At 39.8% G+C, this 22,282-nt stretch overlaps 1 protein-coding gene across 2 annotated transcripts; it reads right to left on the minus strand.

Moving 5' to 3' along the window:
• Nucleotides 1-1,571: 1,571 nt before the first annotated feature.
• On the minus strand, nucleotides 1,572-21,243 carry LOC133549394 (gastrula zinc finger protein xFG20-1-like). Of its 2 annotated transcripts, XM_061894771.1 has the most exons (3): nucleotides 21,006-21,243; nucleotides 16,972-17,004; nucleotides 1,573-3,067 (listed from the first exon to the last, which is right to left on the minus strand). In XM_061894771.1, exons 1-3 carry the CDS (start codon nucleotides 21,142-21,144, stop codon nucleotides 1,974-1,976), a joined length of 1,266 nt encoding a protein of 421 aa, XP_061750755.1. In that variant the 5' UTR covers nucleotides 21,145-21,243; the 3' UTR covers nucleotides 1,573-1,973. The 2 variants fall into 2 exon arrangements, with proteins under 2 accessions (XP_061750762.1, XP_061750755.1); XM_061894778.1 differs by lacking the exon at nucleotides 16,972-17,004 and having other exon boundaries at nucleotides 1,572-3,067.
• Between the last annotated feature and the right edge of the window lie 1,039 nt (nucleotides 21,244-22,282).

Here is a 22,282-nt window from a genome sequence, read left to right on the forward strand (position 1 = left end):
ACATTGTTACTTAATGGAGATGTTATATTTATGTTGTATTTATTTCGGCATCGTTAAACAAGTTACATGAAGGAACATCCCGTGTTCATTCACACCATAACTTTTACATTTTGTCATTCATAAAAAAAGAATACACAATAACTTATCGGTGGTAGTCAATGAATGTTAATATTCTAGAATGTGTCCTCTGTTATTTTTGTAGTCGTTGTTGGCTGCAGATGCAACAAGTTTTTTTTATGAGTTGAGATGTCTTATCTCCACGCTTGTTCAAATAATCGCCTTACTCATTTTTCAAGAAACCCCAAAAAACGTCACCAAAAGTGTAAGATGACATGATGCGGGTTAATTAATTTCTAAATACGCCAGAAAATGACCCGCTTTGTACACTGTTGATGTGGTTGAGTGCCCTGTAGTGCATACATGTGTTCTTGTGTAGTCTTTCTCAATGGTCATGTGGTGATATCAATGACAGTATTTAGAGAGGTAATCATTGAAGTCGGACGTCACTGAAGGCCTCGGTGGGGAACACACGGCCCGCCACTTTATAGTTCAGATGTTGTGGAGCGGTTTAGCTCGGTTGGTAGAGTGGCCGTGCCAGCAACTTGAGGGTTGCAGGTTCGATTCCCGCTTCTGCCAACCTAGTCACTGCCGTTGTGTCCTTGGGCAAGACACTTTACCCACCTGCTTCCAGTGCCACCCACACTGGTTTGAATGTAACTTAGATATTGGGTTTCACTATGTAAAGCGCTTTGAGTCACTAGAGAAAAGCGCTATATAAATATAATTCACTTCACTTCACTTCACTCCTCCACGGTGTAAGCATCCGACGGTCGGGGACGGCCGGTGGGAGGAGGCAAGAGAGTCCGCAGCTGCAGGAGCAGCGACGCAAGCTCTCCGCTCAGGTCTACGGTAAGAGCCGACTTATTACCACCATTTTCTCACCATGGTAGGGAACCATGTTCGCTTGACCGCTCTGTTCCATAGTAAAGCTTCACCGTCATCTTTCGGGAATGAAAACAAGGAAACACCGGCTGTGTTTGTGTTGCTAAAGGCGGCCGCAATACACCCCTTCCCACTTACATCTTTCTTCTTTGACGTCTCCATTATTCATTGAACAAATTGCAAAAGATTCTGCAACACAGATGTCCAGAATACTGTGTAATTTTGCGATTAGAGCAGACGAGTTATAGCTGGGATCGATGCTGGGACAAAATGTTCGCTACTTGAGGGTTGCAGGTTCGATTCCTGCCTCTGCCAACGTAGTCACTGCCGTTGTGTCCTTGGGCAAGACACTTTACCCACCTGCTCCCAGTGCCACCCACACTGGTTTGAATGTAACTTAGATATTGGGTTTCACTATGTAAAGCGCTTTGTCACTAGAGAAAAAGCGCTATATAAATATAATTCACTTCTCAATACGTGCAAAGCTCTGTTGAAGTACGTTGATTCCCTGTTCTGAATCCAGTCCTCCCCCAGCGCCCATGCAGGTTTGACTTTGTCAAATTGTTTAAATGACTGTCTTTTAAAAAAGAAATAAACATTTGTTGTTTATACATAACTTTAATAGTCACAAAAATAGACAAACTTGACTTGCACACAAAAAAAGTTTACAAAGTTACATTTTTGCAGTGTACACATATTAAAATGAGTGTTTCTGATTGTAAATGTACGTATCTCTTATGTGTGTTTCAAACGTCAGCAATAATGAATGTTGTCGAAAGGAGACTAATGTAAAACCTCAGACTGCTTTATCATTTGTGACCGTGTCCTCCATTATTAAGGTGAGGTCATCTTTAATACCGTTGGGTCCAAAAAACTATCAAAATAAAAGATACATTGGAGATTAAAATCAGATCTTGACACTCTTCAGTAGCTCAGCTTTGAAGTCATCACAACACTGACTTTCTAACGTGAGATGGACTTGCAAGCAAATACACCACGACAAAGTGAGCATTTAAATGGTTTTCCACCGTTTAAAGTGGACCGTTGAGCAGATGCATCATTTCGCTGGCGTGTGTTTTCATGTGTGTTAGCATATTTGTCTTACTAGAGAATGTTTTCACACAAACCGAGCACTGGAAGGGTTTTTCTCCCGTGTGTATTCTCAAGTGTCTGTTTAAAGCGGACCCTTGAGCAAATGAGTCGCTACAAACTGAGCATTTGTAGGGCTTTTCTCCGGTGTGAGTTCTCATGTGTGTAACCATATTCGCCTTATGGGAGAACGTTTTGGCACAAAATGAGCACATGAAGGGTTTTTCTCCGGTGTGCGTTCGCATGTGCGAGACCAAATTTGCCTTATGAGCAAACGTTTTAACACAAACTAAGCACACAAAGGGTTTTTCTCCCGTGTGCGTTCTCATATGGGATACCATGTTTGCCTTAATAGAGAATGTTTGGCCACAAACTGAGCATTTAAAGGGTTTTTCCCTTTTGTGTATTCTCATGTGCGCCTTCATATTCCACATAAGAGCAAATCTTTCGCCGCATATTGAACAAAGAAAGGGTTTTTCTCCTGTGTGTGTTCTCATGTGTTGAAGAAAAACACTCAGGCGAGAAAATACTTTAGCGCAATCTGAGCACGTGAACGATTTTTCACCAGTCACCTCTTTTTTACAGCGTTTGTTAGTTTGAGTCGTCATATCGCCTTCACAATCTGTATCGCTGCTCAAAGTATCTTTGATGTCGTTCCAGTCCTTACACTCCATAGATTGTGACATGTCCTCATTGTCTGATAGTGGAGCTCCAAAGTGGTCTTCCTCAGCCTCTGCTGTCAAGTGTTGTGTTGAGCTGCTGCTTGAAGGCTCCACCCCTCCGTTCTCCTCACTTGGACTGCGATGAAGGTGGGAAGACTCGGTTGTTATGTCTTCATCATTCTTCACAGGGACACCAGTCGGTGGCATCTTGGTGAGGTCAGCTTCCTTCGGCCCTGGAATGTAATCTTCCTCTTGATTGATCCAATCTTCCTCCTCCTCCTCCTCCTCTTTAATGTGGGGGGGCTGTGGATCCTCCGGCTTCAAGGGGGACAAAGAGGGACGTCTTTCTTGAGCACCAGATAGCTGGTGGACATCTGCAGAACACCAACATGAATTATTATGGTAGCTATCTAAACACAGTCCTGAATGATTTGTGCAATATCGTGTATTCAATTGTTAATAATTGACTAACATCAACTGCTTATAAAAAATGTACAGTAAAACAAAATGAGTTTATGTTGTCTCCCGGGCACTGTTGAAATGAAGCGTGTCAAATTGTTAAGTGGAACGTTAGTAAAACTGCACCCTAATTTCTGACTATAGAGCGCACCGATATAAAAGCTGCACGCTTAAATAATTTTAAAACTCAAGTGAGCTACAAATGAAATTTCGGACCACAAGGCACAATTTTTTCCCCACACTTTGAACCCTGCGATTTATAAAACGGTGTGGCTAATTTATGGATTTTTTTTTTCACTGACGGCAATAATACAAATAGTTTAAAAAACTTAAATCTGAAATCAACTTTTACTTTAAAAATCAACTTTTACCTTAACTTATTTTTTACCTTGAAAATCAGCTTCTACCTTGAATATTAGAACCCTAACCTTGAAAATCGTTTTTTGTCTTGAAAATCAATTTTGAAGTGAAGTGAACTATATTTATATAGCGCTTTTCTCTGGTGACTCAAAGCGCTTTACATGGTGAAACCCAATATCTAAGTTACATTTAAAGCAGTGTGGGTGGGTAAAGTGTCTTGCCCAAGGACACAGCGCGGCAGTGACTAGGATGGCGGAAGCGGGAATCGAACCTGCAACCCTCAAGTTGCTGGCACGGCCACTCTACCAACCGAGCTATGCCGCCCCACATTTTTGTCTTGAAAATCATTTTTTGTCTTGAAAATCAAATTTTACCTTGAAAATAGTTTTTTTGTCTTGAAAAATCAACTTTTACTACCTTGATAATCACTTTTTACCTTGAAAATCAGTTTTTACCTTGAAAATTAGAACCCTAACCCTGAAAATCAACTTTAACCTTGAAAATCAACTATTACCTTAAATCAATTTTTTTCCTTAAATTATTTTTTAGGCGGAAGATACATACATTTTTCCATATATTAGCTGTGTATTTACACACAAATATTTAGTAAATGTTTATTTACATTCCCTATTTGAAAGGCAATAGTAAACATGGCTGATGAAACAAAACGGACTCAGTCAGCGTTTAGGTGAATTTACAAAACAATACAAAAAGACTGGCGTTGTAAGGTAATAGAACTAACAAAGACACTAGTAAACGTGTTAGCTAATGCTAACGACGCTGGATTCATTACATAACAATAGCATGTACAAATATGCAGGAAAACCCTCCTACTGGGGACGGTTTAGTAAGTATAAATAATTTTAGTAATATTATAAAACTTACAAATGGTGCTTGGAGCAACAAATGAAAAAATCTATACACGTAGAAACGCTATGGACGGCTGGAAGCGGGACCAGCGCTTCTACTTGTTCAAAAGATGGTGGCATAGCACAAATAATAACACAACATTAAGTGTATGTCCTTGTTTTTTTTGTTTTTTTAACTATGTGTATTATTGCCGTCAGTGAAAAAAAAATCCATAAATCAGCCACACCGTTTTATAAGCCGCAGGGTTCAAAGCGTGGGAAAAAATGTGCGCCTTATGGTCCGAAATTTCATTTGTTACTCACTTGAGTTTTACAAACAGCTTCTGGTTGTTCTCAAAACTGCTTTTTTCTTCTTCTTGATATTAGGACTCCTTTAAATGGGGGACAGGAAGATGGAAAAGTACTTGTTGTTAAAGATATGAAGGAACTGGATAAATAGTGCAGATGACATCATCAAAGACATATAAGACACGAAAGACTTGATGCAGCTGAAGCCAACAACAGCCACAAAAATCCCATATTACACACTCTACAATATTTAGTAATGCATAGCTCGGTTGGTTGAGTGGCTGTGCCAGCAACTTGAGGGTTGCAGGTTCGATTCCCGCTTGTGCCATCCTAGTCAGGTTCGTTGTGTCCTTGGGCAAGACACTTTACCCACCTGCTCCCAGTGCCACCCACACTGGTTTAAATGTAACTTAGATATTGGGTGTCACTATGTAAAGCGCTTTGAGTCACTTGAGAAAAGCGCTATATAAATATAATTCACTTCACTTCACTTCACAATATTTAATGACTATCACCAATCCCCTTCTTTCAGAATCCGCATTGGTAGCCGAGGATGGACTTGGGAGAAAGAGAGCCCAAAGAAAAACCCAACAACTGCGAGAGTGCACAGTACCTTGGGAGCCGTCTTGGTATGAAAACTAGAGTAAGTAAGTACTGTGCATTCACAGGGCTGCATTTTGTTATGTTACAGCCAAATTCCTAAATGGTATCAAATTATTTTGTCCTCAAAATTCCACAGATAATACCCCATATATTGACAATGTGATATTTTGTTTTTACTTTGCATTGTTGCACATTTATTCAAAATCACATGCACTTAAAGGGGAACATTATCAGCAGACCTATGTAAGCGTCAATATATACCTTGATGGTGCAGAAAAAAGACCATCTATTTTTTCAACGCCTTTCTGTTTATCGCGCTGGAGGCGATGACGTCAGAACGTGACGTCGCCGAGGTAACACACCCACCATTTTCATTTTCAACACATTACAAACACCGGGTCTCAGCTCTGTTATTTTCCGTTTTTTCGACTATTTTTTGGAACCTTGGAGACATCATGCCTCGTCGGTGTGTTGTCGGAGGGTGTAACAACACTAACAGGGAGGGATTCAAGTTGCACCACTGGCCCCAAGATGCCAAAGTGTCTGCCGCCAGACCCCCATTGAATGTGCCAGAGTGTCTCCACATTTTAACGGCGATGCTAAGACAGACATGGCACAGAGATGTATGGATAACCTGCAGATGCATTTGCAACGATAGTCAACGAAATCACAAAGGTGAGTTTTGTTGATGTTGACTGCCAGCTAATCGATGCTAACATGCTATGCTAATAGATGCTAACATGCTATTTACCGGCGGTGCTAAAGCAGACATGGCACAGAGATGTATGGATAACCTGCAGATGCATTTGCAACTATATTATGTTTCCTTCCACCCACATTTAATGTGAATCAAACACTTACCAATCGACAGATTTAAGTTGCTCCAGTGTCAAAAGATGCGAAAGTCCTGATCGTTTGGTCCGCACATTTTACCGCCGATGCTAACGCAGCTATTCGGCCATGCTATGGCTATGAATAGCGTCAATAGCTATTCACTCAATAGCTTCAGTTTCTTCTTCAATACTTTCATACTCCAACCATCTGTTTCAATACATGCGTAATCTGTTGAATCGCTTAAGTCGCTGAAATCCGAGTTTGAATCCGAGCTAATGTCGCTATATCTTGCTGTGGTATTCCCATTGTTTGTTTACATTGGCAGCACTGTGTGACGTCACAGGGAAATGGCCAGTGTCTTCACAGAGAGCGAAAATAAGGCACTTTAAAGCTTTATTTAGGGATATTCCGAGACCGGTAAAATTTTGAAAAAAACTTCAAAGAATACAACAAGCCACTGGGAACTGATTTTTATTGTTTTTAACCCTTTTGAAATTGTGATAATGTTCTTATTTAAAGGGGGATAGCAGGTCCATTCTATGTGTCATACTTGATCATTTCGCGATGTTGCCATATTTTTGCTGAAAGGATTTAGTAGAGAACAGGGACGGCGTGGAGCAGTGGGAGAGTGGGCGTGCGCAACCCGAGGGGTCCTTGGTTCAATCCCCACCTAGTACCAACCTCGCCAAGTCCGTTGTGTCCTTGAGCAAGACACTTCACCCTTGCTCCTGATGGGTGCTGGTTAGCGCCTTGCATGTCAGCTCCCTCCATCAGTGTGTGAATGTGTGTGTGAATGGGTGAATGTGCAAGTAGTGTCAACGCGCTTTGAGTACCTTGAAGGTAGAAAAGCGCTATACAAGTATTGTATCGCGCTTTTCTACACTTACCAAATATTGGTAAGTGTTTTTTCCGCATTAAATGTGGGTGGAAGGAAACGTAATATAGTTGCAAATGCATCTGCAGGTTATCCATACATCTCTGTGCCATGTCTGCTTTAGCACTGCCGGTAAATAGCATGTTAGCATCGATTAGCGTAGCATGTTAGCATCGATTAGCTGGCAGTCAAAATCAACAAAACTCACCTTTGTGATTTCGTTGACTATCGTTGCAAATGCATCTGCAGGTTATCCATACATCTCTGTGCCATGTCTGCTTTAGCACCGCCGGTAATTAGCATGTTAGCATCGATTAGCATAGCATGTTAGCATCGATTAGCTGGCAGTCAAAATCAACAAAACTCACCTTTGTGATTTCGTTGACTATCGTTGCAAATGCATCTGCAGGTTATCCATACATCTCTGTGCCATGTCTGCCTTAGCATCGCCGGTCAAATGTGGAGACACTCTGGCACATTCAATGGGGGTCTGGCGGCAGACACTTTGGCATCTTGGGGCCAGTGGTGCAACTTGAATCCCTCCCTGTTAGTGTTGTTACACCCTCCGACAACACACCGACGAGGCATGATGTCTCCAAGGTTCCAAAAAATAGTCGAAAATAACAGAACTGAGACCCGGTGTTTGCAATGTGTTAAAAATGAAAATGGTGGGTGTGTTACCTCGGCGACGTCACATTCTGACGTCATCGCCTCCAGCGCGATAAACAGAAAGGCGTTTAATTCGCCAAAATTCACCCATTTAGAGTTCGGAAATCGGTTAAAAAATAGATGGTCTTTTTTCTGCACCATCAAGGTATATATTGACGCTTACATAGGTCTGCTGATAATGTTCCCCTTTAAAGACAGGCGAAAAAAATGAAGGAGAGCACGGGCAAAGCTAAACCTCGTGTGTGATGGCATTTTGAACGTAAGAATCTGCCTTATGTCACTGCTGGCTAATGGCGAGGGTTGACGACATGGCGAGACTCGAGCGACGCCCGCATACAGACGCCCGTGTTCGCAAGACTTTCGCCTTGACACTAGATGCTGAAGCCAAGGGGGAGAATTCAAATTGAGCCTTAATCCCGCCCCTTTTTCCACTTAATATCAATTACTAACACATGTTCACTTGTTCTCAGTTTGTACACAAAAGGTATCGAGCAAATGCTGTAATTGTTCAGTTTTTTTTGGGGTGGGAGGTTGATAAAAAAAATTGAAAAAAACTTTCACATTGTCATTACGGGGTTTTGTGTGTGGAGTTTTGAGGACAAAAATGAATGCATTCCAGTTCGGAATAAAGCGCTGTGACTAGGGCTGTGAATCTTTGGGTGTCCTGCAATTCGATTCAATATCGATTCTTGGGGTCATGATTCGATAATATCGATTTTTTTCGATTCAATTCGATTCAAAAACGATATTTTTTAGATTCAAACCGATTCTGTATTTAATCAATACATAGATTTCAGCAGGATCTACCCCAGTCTGCTGACATGCTAGCAGAGTAGTATTTTTTTTTTTTTAAAAAAGCTTTTATAATTGTAAAGGACAATGTTTTATCCACTGATTGCAATAATGTAAATTTGTTTGAACTATTAAAAGAAGCAAAAATATGACTTATTTTATCTTTGTGAAAACATTGGACACAGTGTGTTGTCAAGCTTGTGAGATGCCATGCAAGTGTAAGCCACTGTGACACTTTTTTTTAATTTTTACAAATGTCTAATAATAATGTCAATAAGGGATTTTTAATCACTGCTATGCTGAAATGATAACTAATATTGATACTGTTGTTGATAATATTTATTTTTGTTTCACTACTTTTGGTTTGTTCTGTGTGGTGTTTGTGTCTCCTCTCAATTGCTCTGTTTATTGCAGTTCTGAGTGTTGCTGGCTCAGGTTCGGTTTTAGAATTGGATTGCATTGTTATGATATTGCTGTGTAGTGGTTTGTTGGATTAATAAAAACAATTAAAAAAATTGCAACAACATTTTTTTATTTTTTTAAAAATGAGAATTGATTCTGAATCGCACAACGTAAACGATTTGATACGTATTCGAATCGATTTTTTCCCACAGCCCTAGCTGTGACATGACAGAATGCGGAAAAAGTGAACACTTTCGCATTTATTTATGTAGCAACTTCCACAGACAAAAAAAAAAAACTCACAACACAGTTCAAATATCAGAAATGACACAAAATGTAAAATGTAAAAACAAAAACATCATATCAGTCCAAGAGTAGCAAATTAAAAACCTGAACGAAAAAAGGGGGGTTTTGAGTTTGCTTTTGAAAGTTTCAACAGAGTCAAGGATGGTGGAAGATTGTTCAAAAGCAGCCTCCAGCTCCAAAACGAGTGCCTGGAACCGTCAGCAGATTCTGATCCACAGACCTCCAAACACCAATGTAAGAAGGAGGCTTACTTACCTTGCAAGGCTCTAAAAAGCTAGGACCAGAATTCTAAACTTAATCCTACAGGACACCGGCAGCCAATAAAGTGCTTTTAGAACAGTAGATATTTGTATAGTTCACAGTTCTGGCAGCAGAGTTTTGCACTAAATGCATGGATGATAACACAACAGTCTAGACACAAAAGCACGGCGAGATTAAATATATTCCTTATCAGAAAGATGAAACATTAAAGAATACAAAAGGACATCACAGACACAAAAGGAGCAGGGAGCTGATGCAACCAGCCGCCGCTTCGAAGGCGCTGTTTCTACATACAGCTACAAAAGTAAAACACAACGAAAAACTAAAAATAGTGAGGAATAAACAATAATAAATACAGAAACAGATCCAACAAAGCAACAAAGCGGGGCCTGCTCCGTTTTAGGCTTAACCACTAGCTCTCGACCAATGTACACATTACATTTACCATCTGACGTCTTTGTAGGAATCAACAAACAAACTTAGGTCATGCAGGATTACTGTAAATGCTGTAAACTAATCCAAAATACCACATCAAGACTCCACTTAGTATGAAAGTCACCACACTAATAGGCTTCAATTAAATTGAGCCTTCAGCTCTCACTGGATCGGTTCGCAGCCGAGTGTGAAGCGACCGGAATGAGAATCAGCACCTCCAAGTCCGAGTCCATGGTTCTCGCCCGGAAAAGGGTGGAGTGCCATCTCCGGGTTGGGGAGGAGACCCTGCCCCAAGTGGAGGAGTTCAAGTACCTAGGAGTCTTGTTCACGAGTGAGGGAAGAGTGGATGGTGAGATCGACAGGCGGATCGGTGCGGCGTCTTCAGTAATGCGGACGTTGTATCGATCCGTTGTGGTGAAGAAGGAGCTGAGCCGGAAGGCAAAGCTCTCAATTTACCGGTCGATCTACATTCCTATCCTCACCTATGGTCATGAGCTTTGGGTCATGACCGAAAGGATAAGATCACGGGTACAAGCGGCCCAAATGAGTTTCCAGGTCTCTCCCTTAGAGATAGGGTGAGAAGCTCTGCCATCCGGGAGGGACTCAAAGTAAAGCCGCTGCTCCTCCACATGGAGAGGAGCCAGATGAGGTGGTTCGGGCATCTGGTCAGGATGCCACCCGAACGCCTCCTTAGGGAGGTGTTTAGGGCACGTCCGACCGGTAGGAGGCCACGGGGAAGACCCAGGACACGTTGGGAAGACTATGTCTCCCGGCTGGCCTGGGAACGCCTCGGGATCCCCCGGGAAGAGCTAGACGAAGTGGCTGGGGAGAGGGAAGTCTGGGTTTCCCTGCTTAGGCTGCTGCCCCCGCGACCCGACCTCGGATAAGCGGAAGATGATGGATGGATGGATGGATAAATTGTGCCTTAAAGTCCTACTGAAAGCCACTACTAGCGACCACGCAGTCTGATAGTTTATATATCAATGATGAAATATTAACATTGCAACACATGCCAATACGGACGCTTTAGTTTACTAAATTGCAATTTTAAATTTCACGGGAGTTTCGTCTTGAAAACGCCGTGTAATGATGACGTGAACGCAGGACGTCACGCGTTTTTAGGAAGTATGAGCGCTGCACACACACACAGCTAAAAGTGGTCTGCTTTAACGGCATAATTACACAGTATTTTGGACATCTGTGTTGCTGAATCTTTTGCAATTTGTTCAATTAATATTGGAGAAGTCAAAGTAGAAAGATGGAGTTGGGAAGCTTAAGCCTTTAGCCACACAAACACACGGTGATTCCTTGTTTAAAAATCCCAGAGGTGAAAATTTACCATGGATCAGAGCGCGGTCAAGCCAACATGGATCCAGACCAAATGTCAACCAGCAGGTTTTGGTGAGAAAATTGTGGTTAAAAAGTCGCTTCTTACCGGAGATCAGCTGAGCTCGGGCCGTCCATGAAGCTGCCGTCGACTTCCCTGAGACATTGGCGTCAACACACCCGTGAAGACACCCCTCCGACTATCAGGTACTATTTAACTCACTAAAACACTAGCACAGGGGTAGGGATCCTATGGCTCTAGAGCCAGATGTGGCTCTTTTGATGACTGAGTCTGGCTCTCGGATAAATCTGAGCTGACATTGCTTAACAGGATAAGTCATGAATAATTCCACTTGTAATCACAGTGTTAAAAATGACGTTCAAAATATAAAACATTCTCATGCTTTTTTATGATCAAGAAGTTGCATTAATGGTAAAAAGTAATTTATTTATTAATGGTTCGTGTGGGGGTTATTCAGACCACCAAGAGCCTGTTTTAGGGTTACAATATTGTTTTATTTTATTTTATTTTTCTCTCAGTTGCTTTTCAGCAATTGTGTTTTTCTCTTTCGTCCTCACTCGTGCTCTGGCTCCAGCCCCAACCCTGTCTCTCCTCCTGGCTGCTGCTTATAACAGAGCGACGGGTGATCAGATAACAAGGCCCAGGTGGGCCGTCTACGCACCTGTCGCTGATTTCAAGCCCGGTCCTGGCAACATCCTGCTTTGATGCAGGTCCGCAGGCCACCACCCCCTCCAAAGTTAGCTTCAGAATAACAATGTTATTATAAAGAATAAGAGACCTATTATACTCTGGAAATGTTGGTCTTATTTAAAAATGCACGTGTTTAGTTGTGTTCAGTGTTAAAAAAAAATATTATATGGCTCTTAGGGAAATACATTTTAAAATATTTGGCTTCTTGGCTCTCTCAGCCAAAAAGGTTCCCGACCCCTGCGATAGCAACACAATAGAAAGATAAGGGAATTCCCAGAATTCTCCTAGTAAATGTGTTTAAAAACATCGGAATCTGTCCCAATGCATTTGCGTTTTTTTTTTAACTCTATTTTTTTATCTTTTTTTTTCTAGTCCGTCGCTATCAATATCGTCAAACAAAAATCTTTCATCCTCGCTCAAATTAATGGGGAAATTGTCGTTTTCTCGGTCCGATTAGCACTTTTTGTTGGAGGCTCCCATTAAAAGAAATGTGAATATGTGAGGAGCCCTACAACCAGTGATGTCATCGTCTGCTACTTCCAGTAGACTCTACTAAATCCTTTCAGCAAAAATATGGCAATATCGCAAAATGATCAAGTATGACACATAGAATGGACCTGCTATCCCCGTTTAAATAAGAAAATCTTATTTCAGTAGGCCTTTAAACATAGACAACGTTTTTGATAGGCATTCCTGCAATGAGGCTGACTTTAAAGGGAAACATTATCAGCAGACCTATGTAAGCGTCAATATATACCTTGATGGTGCACAAAAAAAGACCGTATATTTTTTTAACCGATTTCCGAATTCTAAATGGGTGAATTTTGGCGAATTAAACGCCTTTCTGTTTATCACTCTTTTTGCGATGACGTCAGAACGTGACGTCGCCGAGGTAATACAGCCGCCATTTTCATTTTCAACACATTACAAACACCGGGTCTCAGCTCTGTTATTTTCCTTTTTTTCGACTATTTTTTGGAACCTTGGAGACATCATGCCTCGTCGGTGTGTTGTCGGAGGGTGTAACAACACTAACAGGGAGGGATTCAAGTTGCACCACTGGCCCCAAGATGCCAAAGTGTCTGCCGCCAGACCCCCATTGAATGTGCCAGAGTGTCTCCACATTTTAACGGCGATGCTAAGGCAGACATGGCACAGAGATGTATGGATAACCTGCAGATGCATTTGCAACGATAGTCAACGAAATCACAAAGGTGAGTTTTGTTGATGTTGACTTATGTGCTAATCAGACATATTTGGTTGCGGAGTGACTGCCAGCTAATCGATGCTACCATGCTACGCTAATCGACTCTAACATCCTATTTAACGGTGGTGCTAAAGCAGACATGGCACAGAGATGTATGGATAACCTGCAGATGCATTTGCAACTATAAAGTCAACAAATTCACAAAGGTGAGTTTTGTTGATGTTGACTGCCAGCTAATCGATGCTAACATGCTATTTACCGGCGGTGATAAAGCAGACATGGCACAGAGATGTATGGATAACCTGTAGATGCATTTGCAACTATATTACGTTTCCTTCCACCCACATTTAATGCGAAACAAACACTTACCAATCGACGGATTTAAGTTGCTCCAGTGTCAAAAGATGCGAAAGTCCTGATCGTTTGGTCCGCACATTTTACCGGCGATGCTAACGCAGCTATTCGGCCATGCTATGGCTATGAATAGCGTCAATAGCTATTCGCTCAATAGCTTCAGTTTCTTCTTCAATATTTTCATACTCCAACCATCTGTTTCAATACATGCGTAATCTGTTGAATCGCTTAAGTCGCTGAAATCCGAGTTTGAATCCGAGCTAATGTCGCTATATCTTGCTGTGGTATTCCCATTGTTTGTTTACATTGGCAGCACTGTGTGACGTCACAGAGAAATGGATAGTCGCATCGCAAATAGCGAAAATCAAGATCTTTAAAGCTTTTTTTAGGGATATTCGGGGACCGGTAAAATTTTGAAAAAAACTTTAAGAAATACAACAAGCCACTGGGAACTGATTTTTATTTTTTTTAACCCTTTTGAAATTGTGATAACGTTCCCCTTTTAACATTCAACATGAAGACTTACATACCAAGGAAACAATGTAGGGGCGCTGTGGACACTCCAAGCCACTGTGACCAACTGTGAGCCAGCTAGTGGCACTACCATAAACCAGCTGTGACTGCCGTAAAGCTGCCATAAAGTGATGTCATCTCCTGCAACTGTGTGTGTGAATGGGTAAACGTGGAAGTAGTGTCAAAGTGCTTTGAGTACCTTGAAGGTAGAAAAGCATTATACAAGTACAACCCATTTATCATTTATTTATAAGTTAGCAGAGAACTATATACAATATGCATTTCACGAAGGTGGGCTACACAAAATCGGGTTGGAAAGCGAGACTAAATTAGACTTATATAATACTGTATAGCCACTGTCCATCTGATTGTCTAGTTAGCTAACATATATTACACAAACTGGACTGTGGTCCTAATTCTTACCCCTGTTGGCTTTTACAATCTTTATCTTCATCGTTTATTTCAACGTTATGTTATTCAAGTATGAAATGTTTATATGTAATTCATTTAATTGACAAGCAATTCTATTATGGTCGTACTCTTGTTTGCTAGCGGCTAGGACAGGGGTAGGGAACCTATGGCTCTAGAGCCAGATGTGGCTCTTTTGATGACTGCATCTGGCTCGCATATAAATCTGAGCTGGCATTGCTTAACACGATAAGTAATGAATAATTCCGCTGATAATCACAGTGTTAAAAATAACGTTCAAAAGATAAGACATTCTCATGCATTTTAATCCAACCATCTATTTTCTATCGCACCTGTTCAAGAAGTCACATTAATGGTAAGAAGTATTATATTTATTATTGGTTAGCTTTAGAATAAGTGAATTATATTGTGAAGTGAATTATATACAGTATATATAGCGCTGTTTCTCTAGTGACTCAAGGCGCTTTACATAGTGAAACCCAATATCTAAGTTCCATTTAAAGCAGTGTGGGTGGCACTGGGAGCAGGTGGGTAAAGTGTCTTGCCCAAGGACACAACGGCAGTGACTAGGTTGGTGGAAGCGGGGATTGAACCTGGAACCCTCAAGTTGCTGGCACGGCCACTCTACCATCCAAGATGTACCGCCCCAATAACAACGTTATTAAAAAGAATAAAAGACTTATTATTCCCTAAAAATGTTGGTCTTACTTACAAATGCACACATTTAATTTGTATTCAGTGTTAAAAAATATGATATGGCTCTCACGGAAATACTTTTTAAAATATTTGGCTTTCATGGCTCTCTCGGCCAAAAAGGTTCTCGACCCCTGGGCTAGGATTTCAGTACTTTTGAACATCTTTGCTCCTTCTCAACTCTGTGCTAATATTCTTTTAACTAAATACAACCAATAGTATGTCAATGTTAAATCTTACTCGTGAAAAGTCATCCTGCCGATTCCTATTTTCAACAGTCCGCTCATTTGAGCAGGAAAAATGCTGAACACCATCTTTGTTTTCTAACTGTCAAGTTTAGGCTGCTCGCCGGCTCCTCATCACCACTTCAAGATGGCGGCCCAATTTCTCATGTCACAGCAGCCAATGCTGCGTCTAATTATTACATGTCTATGCATATAAAATCAACACTATTGGCTAGTGGTTTAAAAGCACATATTTGTTTTACAAGTGTCTATATTTTCACAATGACTAAGTTTATGTTACAAAATTTAAAGGGGAACATTATCACAATTTCAAGAGGGTTAAAAACAATAAAAATCAGTTCCCAGTGGCTTGTTGTATTTTTTGAAGTTTTTTTCAAAATTTCACCGGTCTCGGAATATCCCTAAATAAAGCTTTAAAGTGCCTTATCTTCACTATCTTCGGAACCACTATCCATTTCCCTGTGACGTCACACAGTGCTGCCAATGTAAACAAACAATGGGAATACCACAGCAGGATGTAGTGACATTAGCTCGGATTCAAACTCGGATTTCAGCGACTTAAGCGATTCAACAGATTACGCATGTATTGAAACAGATGGTTGGAGTATGAAAATACTGAAGAAGAAACTGAAGCTATTGAGCGAATAGCTATTGACGCTATTCATAGCCATAGCATGGCCGAATAGCTGCGTTAGCATCGCCGGTAAAATGTGCGGACCAAACGATCAGGACTTTCGCATCTTTTGACACTGGAGCAACTTAAATCCGTCGATTGGTAAGTGTTTGTTTCGCATTAAATGTGGGTGGAAGGAAACGTAATATAGTTGCAAATGCATCTGCAGGTTATCCATACATCTCTGTGCCATGTCTGCTTTAGCACCGCCGGTAAATAGCATGTTAGCATCGATTAGCGTAGCATGTTAGCATTGATTAGCTGGCAGTCAACATCAACAAAACTCACCTTTGTGATTTCGTTGACTATCGTTGCAAATGCATCTACAGGTTATCCATACATCTCTGTGCCATGTCTGCTTTAGCACCGCTGGTAAATAGCATGTTAGCATCAATTAGCGTAGCATGTTAGCATCGATTAGCTGGCAGTCAACATCAACAAAACTCACCTTTGTGATTTCGTTGACTATCGTTGCAAATGCATCTGCAGGTTATCCATACATCTCTGTGCCATGTCTGTCTTAGCATCGCCGGTCAAATGTGGAGACACTCTGGCACATTCAATGGGGGTCTGGCGGCAGACACTTTGGCATCTTGGGGCCAGTGGTGCAACTTGAATCCCTCCCTGTTAGTGTTGTTACACCCTCCGACAACACACCGACGAGGCATGATGTCTCCAAGGTTCCAAAAAATTGTCAAAAAAACGGAAAATAACAGAGCTGAGACCCGGTGTTTGTAATGTGTTGAAAATGAAAATGGTGGGTGTGTTACCTCGGCGACGTCACATTCTGACATCATCGCTTCCAGCGCGATAAACAGAAAGGCGTTTAACTCGCCAAAATTCACCCATTTAGAGTTCGGAAATCGGTTAAAAAAATAGATGGTCTTTTTTCTGCACCATCAAGGTATATATTGACGCTTACATAGGTCTGCTGATAATGTTCCCCTTTAAAGAGCTTAAAGTTGGTCACTCACCTTGTCTCGTCCACGCGTACGCACAGGGAGCGCCTGCACACACACACACACACACACACACACACACACACACACACAACATTAGTATTAGCAAACAACACCCACAGCTAATGCGCGTGCACGTACATACGCAGTTACGTGACGTCATTACGTCCTACAAGCAGTTAGCTGTTAAGGTTGCAAAAAAAATCCCTTTTAAGTAAAAAACACAAACAAAAACAGTATATACTCATGAATTGTCAATGGCATATAAAATATATTTCTAACAGGAAGTGAACTGAATTTAAACATGTAAATGGTGTGAATGAACTATCAGCACAATACATAGGGACGGGCTGGAATTAAATATAAGGTTTGCTTCTTCCTACTCCTTTTCAAACATGTTGAAATGTGCAAATGTAACCACACGAGGTTCCTTAATGCAGTGTTTTTAAAACCACTGTGTGCTGTGCGATCCAGTCTGGTGTGCCCTGGGAGATCATCTAATTTCACCTATTTGGGTTAAAAATATTTTTTGCAAACCAGTAATTATAGTCTGCAAATGATGTGTTGTTGTTGAGTGTCGGTGCTGTCTAGAGCTCGGCAGAGTAAACGTGTAATACTCTTCCATATCAGTAGGTGGCAGCAGGTAGCTAAATGCTTTGTAGATCTCAGGAACAGCGGAAGGCAGAGTGCAGGGAAAAAAAGGTGTCTAACGCTTAAACCAAAAATAAACAAAAGGTGAGTGCCGCTAAGAAAAGGCATTGAAGCTTAGGGAAGGCTATGCAGAACGAAACTAAAACTGAACTGGCGACTAAGTAAACTAAACTGGATTGCTGGACGACAGCAAAGACTTACTGTGTGTGCAAAGACATGACAAGAAATGACATGACAATCAACAATGTCCCCACCAAAAAGGATGAAAACAACTGAAATATTCTTGATTGCTAAAATGAAGTAGACGCGGGAAATATCGCCCAAAGGAAGACATGAAATTGCTACAGGAAAATACCAAAACAAAGACCAAAATCCATCAAAATAGGAACGCAAGACAAGAAGTAAAATACTACACACAGGAAAACAGCAGAAAAATAAGTCCAAATAAGTCAGTGTGATGTGACAGTACACCTACTTTGAGACAAGAGCTATAGTGATGCATGCTTGCTTATGCTTTAAAGTCATATCCAACAATTGCAACAATAACTTTTTACTGTCAACTGAGTTTAGTTTTTTAAAGATTTCTGGCGGTGGTGTGCCTCTGCATTTTTTTCAACGCAAAAAATGTTTTGTTTTGTTTTTTTGTCCTGTCCAGCTTCTCAGTCAAATCATAAAGTTGATGTAGATGTAGATGTAGATGTAGATGGCCATATCAGCCGTCAGGTTTACTTTACAAAAGAGAAGTGTAGGATACTTCTCTTGTTGCCTTATTTGTATTTGACTTTATTAAATGTATTTATATTATCATTTGGTGCAGCCGGGCCGGAGCAGGAGGGGATAGAAAGAGAAAAAAAGGAAAACAGAGGGGAACATTTTGTGGACAAGAGGGGGATAAGACAGAGAGACAAAAACAACAACAACAATAGAGCAAAATCAGCAAGTAGGATATGTACAAATATGATGGTAAAAGTGATAGCAAAGAAGCAGTTAGCGAAATAAATAATACAGAAATGACAATGAGCATTTTTACACTACAGCTATACAAATACCAATAGAAATATCACTATTGATAATGAACCATACCAATAATTGACCTCTATCATCAACAATACAGTTGTTCAAATGCAACAATACATATGTAATGATAACTAGAGATAGAAAAGAAAACAGAAAAATGGAGGGGAAGAAGGAGAAGCAACCTATATTAACCTTGTAGATTGTTATAGTAAAAATAGGTTAAGCTTTGTCAGTGTGCCGTGTGTTACCCAGTTTACCCTAGAGTAAAAACGTTAAATTATGTTTGATGAAACGTTATGTGCATGAGTGTATGTACTGTATGTATATGTACTTGTATATGTACAGTGAATGTATGTATGTACTGTATGTGTATATGTCTTTTTGTACAGTGAATGTATATGTACAGTGGGTGTATATGTATGTTTGTACAGTGAATGTATATGTATGTGTATATGTATGTTTGTACAGTGAATGTATATGTACATGTATGTGTATATGTATGTTTGTACAGTGAATGTATATGTGCAGTATGTGTATATGTATGTTTGTACAGTGAATGTATATGTACAGTATGTGTATATGTATGTTTGTACAGTGAATGTATGTGTACAGTATGTGTATATGTATGTTTGTACAGTGAATGTATGTGTATAGTATGTGTATATGTATGTTTGTACAATGAATGTATATGTACAGTGTGTGTATATGTATGTTTTTACAGTGAATGTATATGTACAGTATGTGTATATGTATGTTTGTACAGTGAATGTATATGTACATGTATCTGTATTTGTATGTTTGTACAGTGAATGTATATGTACATGTATCTGTATTTGTATGTTTGTACAGTGAATGTATATGTACAGTATGTGTATATGTATGTTTTTACAGTGAATGTATATGTACAGTATGTGTATATGTATGTTTGTACAGTGAATGTATATGTACAGTATGTGTATATGTATGTTTGTACAGTGAATGTATATGTACATGTATCTGTATTTGTATGTTTGTACAGTGAATGTATATGTACATGTATCTGTATTTGTATGTTTGTACAGTGAATGTATATGTACAGTATGTGTATATGTATGTTTTTACAGTGAATGTATATGTACAGTATGTGTATATGTATGTTTGTACAGTGAATGTATATGTACAGTGTGTGTATATGTATGTTTTTACAGTGAATGTATGTGTACATGTATCTGTATTTGTATGTTTGTACAGTGAATGTATATGTACATGTATGTGTATATGTATGTTTGTACAGTGAATGTATATGTACATGTATGTGTATGTAGTACAGTGAATGTGTATGTACATGTACATGTATGTATCTACAGTGAATGTATATGTACATGTATGTTGTTACAGTACATGTATGTTTATATGAATGTTAGTACAGTGAATGTATATGAACAGTACGTGTTTTTGTTTGTACAGTGAATGTATATGTACATGTATGTGTACATGTATGTTAGTACAGTGAATGTGTATGTACATTTATGTGTGTTTGTACAGTGAATTTGTTTATATGTATGTTTGTACAGTACATGTATGTTTTTACAGTGAGTGTATATGTACAGTATGTGTATATGTATGTTTGTACAGTGAATGTTTATGTACGTGTATGTGTATATGTATGTTTGTACAGTGAATGTACATGTATGTGTATATGTATGTTTGTAGAGTGAATGTATATGTACATGTATGTTTTTACAGTGAATGTATGTGTATGTGTATATGTATGTTTTTACAGTGAATGTATATGTATGTGTATATGTATGTTTGTACAGTGAATGTATATGTACAGTATGTGTATGTTTGTTTGTACAGTGAATGTATATGTATGTGTATATGTATGTTTGTACAGTGAATGTATATGTACATGTATGTGTATATGTATGTTTGTACAGTGAATGTATATGTACAGTATGTGTATGTTTGTTTGTACAGTGAATGTATATGTATGTGTATATGTATGTTTGTACAGTGAATGTATATGTATGTGTATATGTATGTTTGTACAGTGAATGTATATGTACAGTATGTGTATATGTATGTTTGTACAGTGAATGTGCATGTTGATGTAAGAACTTTGAGTTTGTAGGTATGTACTGTATTTGTGTATGTATGTTGGAGCGTAGGTGCCTATGTATGTATGTTTGTATGTATGGCTAAACATAAAAAGGTTGAAAAACACAGCCTTAATGCATCTCGGTCTAAGACCAAGCTTCCAGATGGACACTAGATGTCTGTACAAACATATTATCTGAACTCTTTTGCTTGAACCTGTATAATAATAACGTATAATAGAGTTATTAGTTAGACTGTGTGTTTAATGATTACGTAGAAGGTTGTAAAATATGTAAACTTACCTTCAATACTTTGGAGATGTCGCGCCTTCTGTCTTGTTCTGGAAAGTTCCTTCTCGTACGAGGCTATCGTTGCTTCAAACAGCGCGAATATTTCATCAGCCGCCGCCATCAGTCGCTCTTTCACCAACTCTTTCAACATCTTCAATGTTTTGTTGTTTTTTAAGTCAATTTGCACTCGATCGTCGTCGTTGTCCCGCTCGTCTCCCGTCTGACGTCTGTCCGGGTAGCCTTGCTAACTTCCGGCTTTGCTTCTTCTGATGCATCCTGGACATCATGCTGCTGCCATCTAGCGGCGGAATTGGAGACTGCGCAAGATGAGAGTTGAGGGGGAAGAAGAACCGCCAAGAGCGCGGGATGGAAAAAAACAAAAAGCGTCTTTATTACGTAGTCATTACGTTAATACAAATACTTGATCACCATTGCTCTCAACCAATCAGACAGTTTGAGTTTATTATCAAATTAATATTTATGTATTTTTATTTGATTTCAAGTTGTATAAGTGTCATCTTGGACTCTTTAACAGCAATTCTGTATTTGACCCGTCTTAGATTTTTTTTAAAAAATATTTTTCCTTTGTCATTTTTTTTCATTAATATCCTTCATCGATGTACATTTTTGATCAATAGACAATTAAACTGTTACCGCTTGGGATGGTCTCCTGCTGGCCCCATGATGGACTGGACTCTCACTATTATGTTACATCCACTATGGACTGGACTCTCACTATTATGTTAGATCCACTATGGACTGGACTCTCACTATTATGTTAGATCCACTATGGACTGGACTCTCACTATAATGTTAGATCCACTATGGACTGGACTCTCACTATTATGTTAGATCCACTATGGACTGGACTCTCACTATTATGTTAGATCCACTATGGACTGGACTCTCACTATAATGTTAGATCCACGATGTACTGGACTCTCACTATTATGTTAGATCCACGATGTACTGGACTCTCACTATTATGTTAGATCCACTATGGACTGGACTCAGACTATTATGTTAGATCCACTATGGACTGGACTCTCACTATTATGTTAGGTCCACAATTATGTTAGATCCACTGTGGACTGGACTCTCACACTATTATGTTAGATCCACTATGGACTGGACTCTCACACTATTATGTTAGGTCCACTATGGACTGGACTCTCACTATTATGTTAGATCCACTATGGACTGGACTCTCAATATTATGTTAGATCCACTATGGACTGGACTCTCACTATTATGTTAGATCCACTATGGACTGGACTCTCACTATTATG

The sequence above is a fragment of the Nerophis ophidion genome, linkage group LG01 (genome assembly GCF_033978795.1).
Source record: "Nerophis ophidion isolate RoL-2023_Sa linkage group LG01, RoL_Noph_v1.0, whole genome shotgun sequence".
Taxonomy (NCBI): Eukaryota; Metazoa; Chordata; class Actinopteri; order Syngnathiformes; family Syngnathidae; genus Nerophis; species Nerophis ophidion.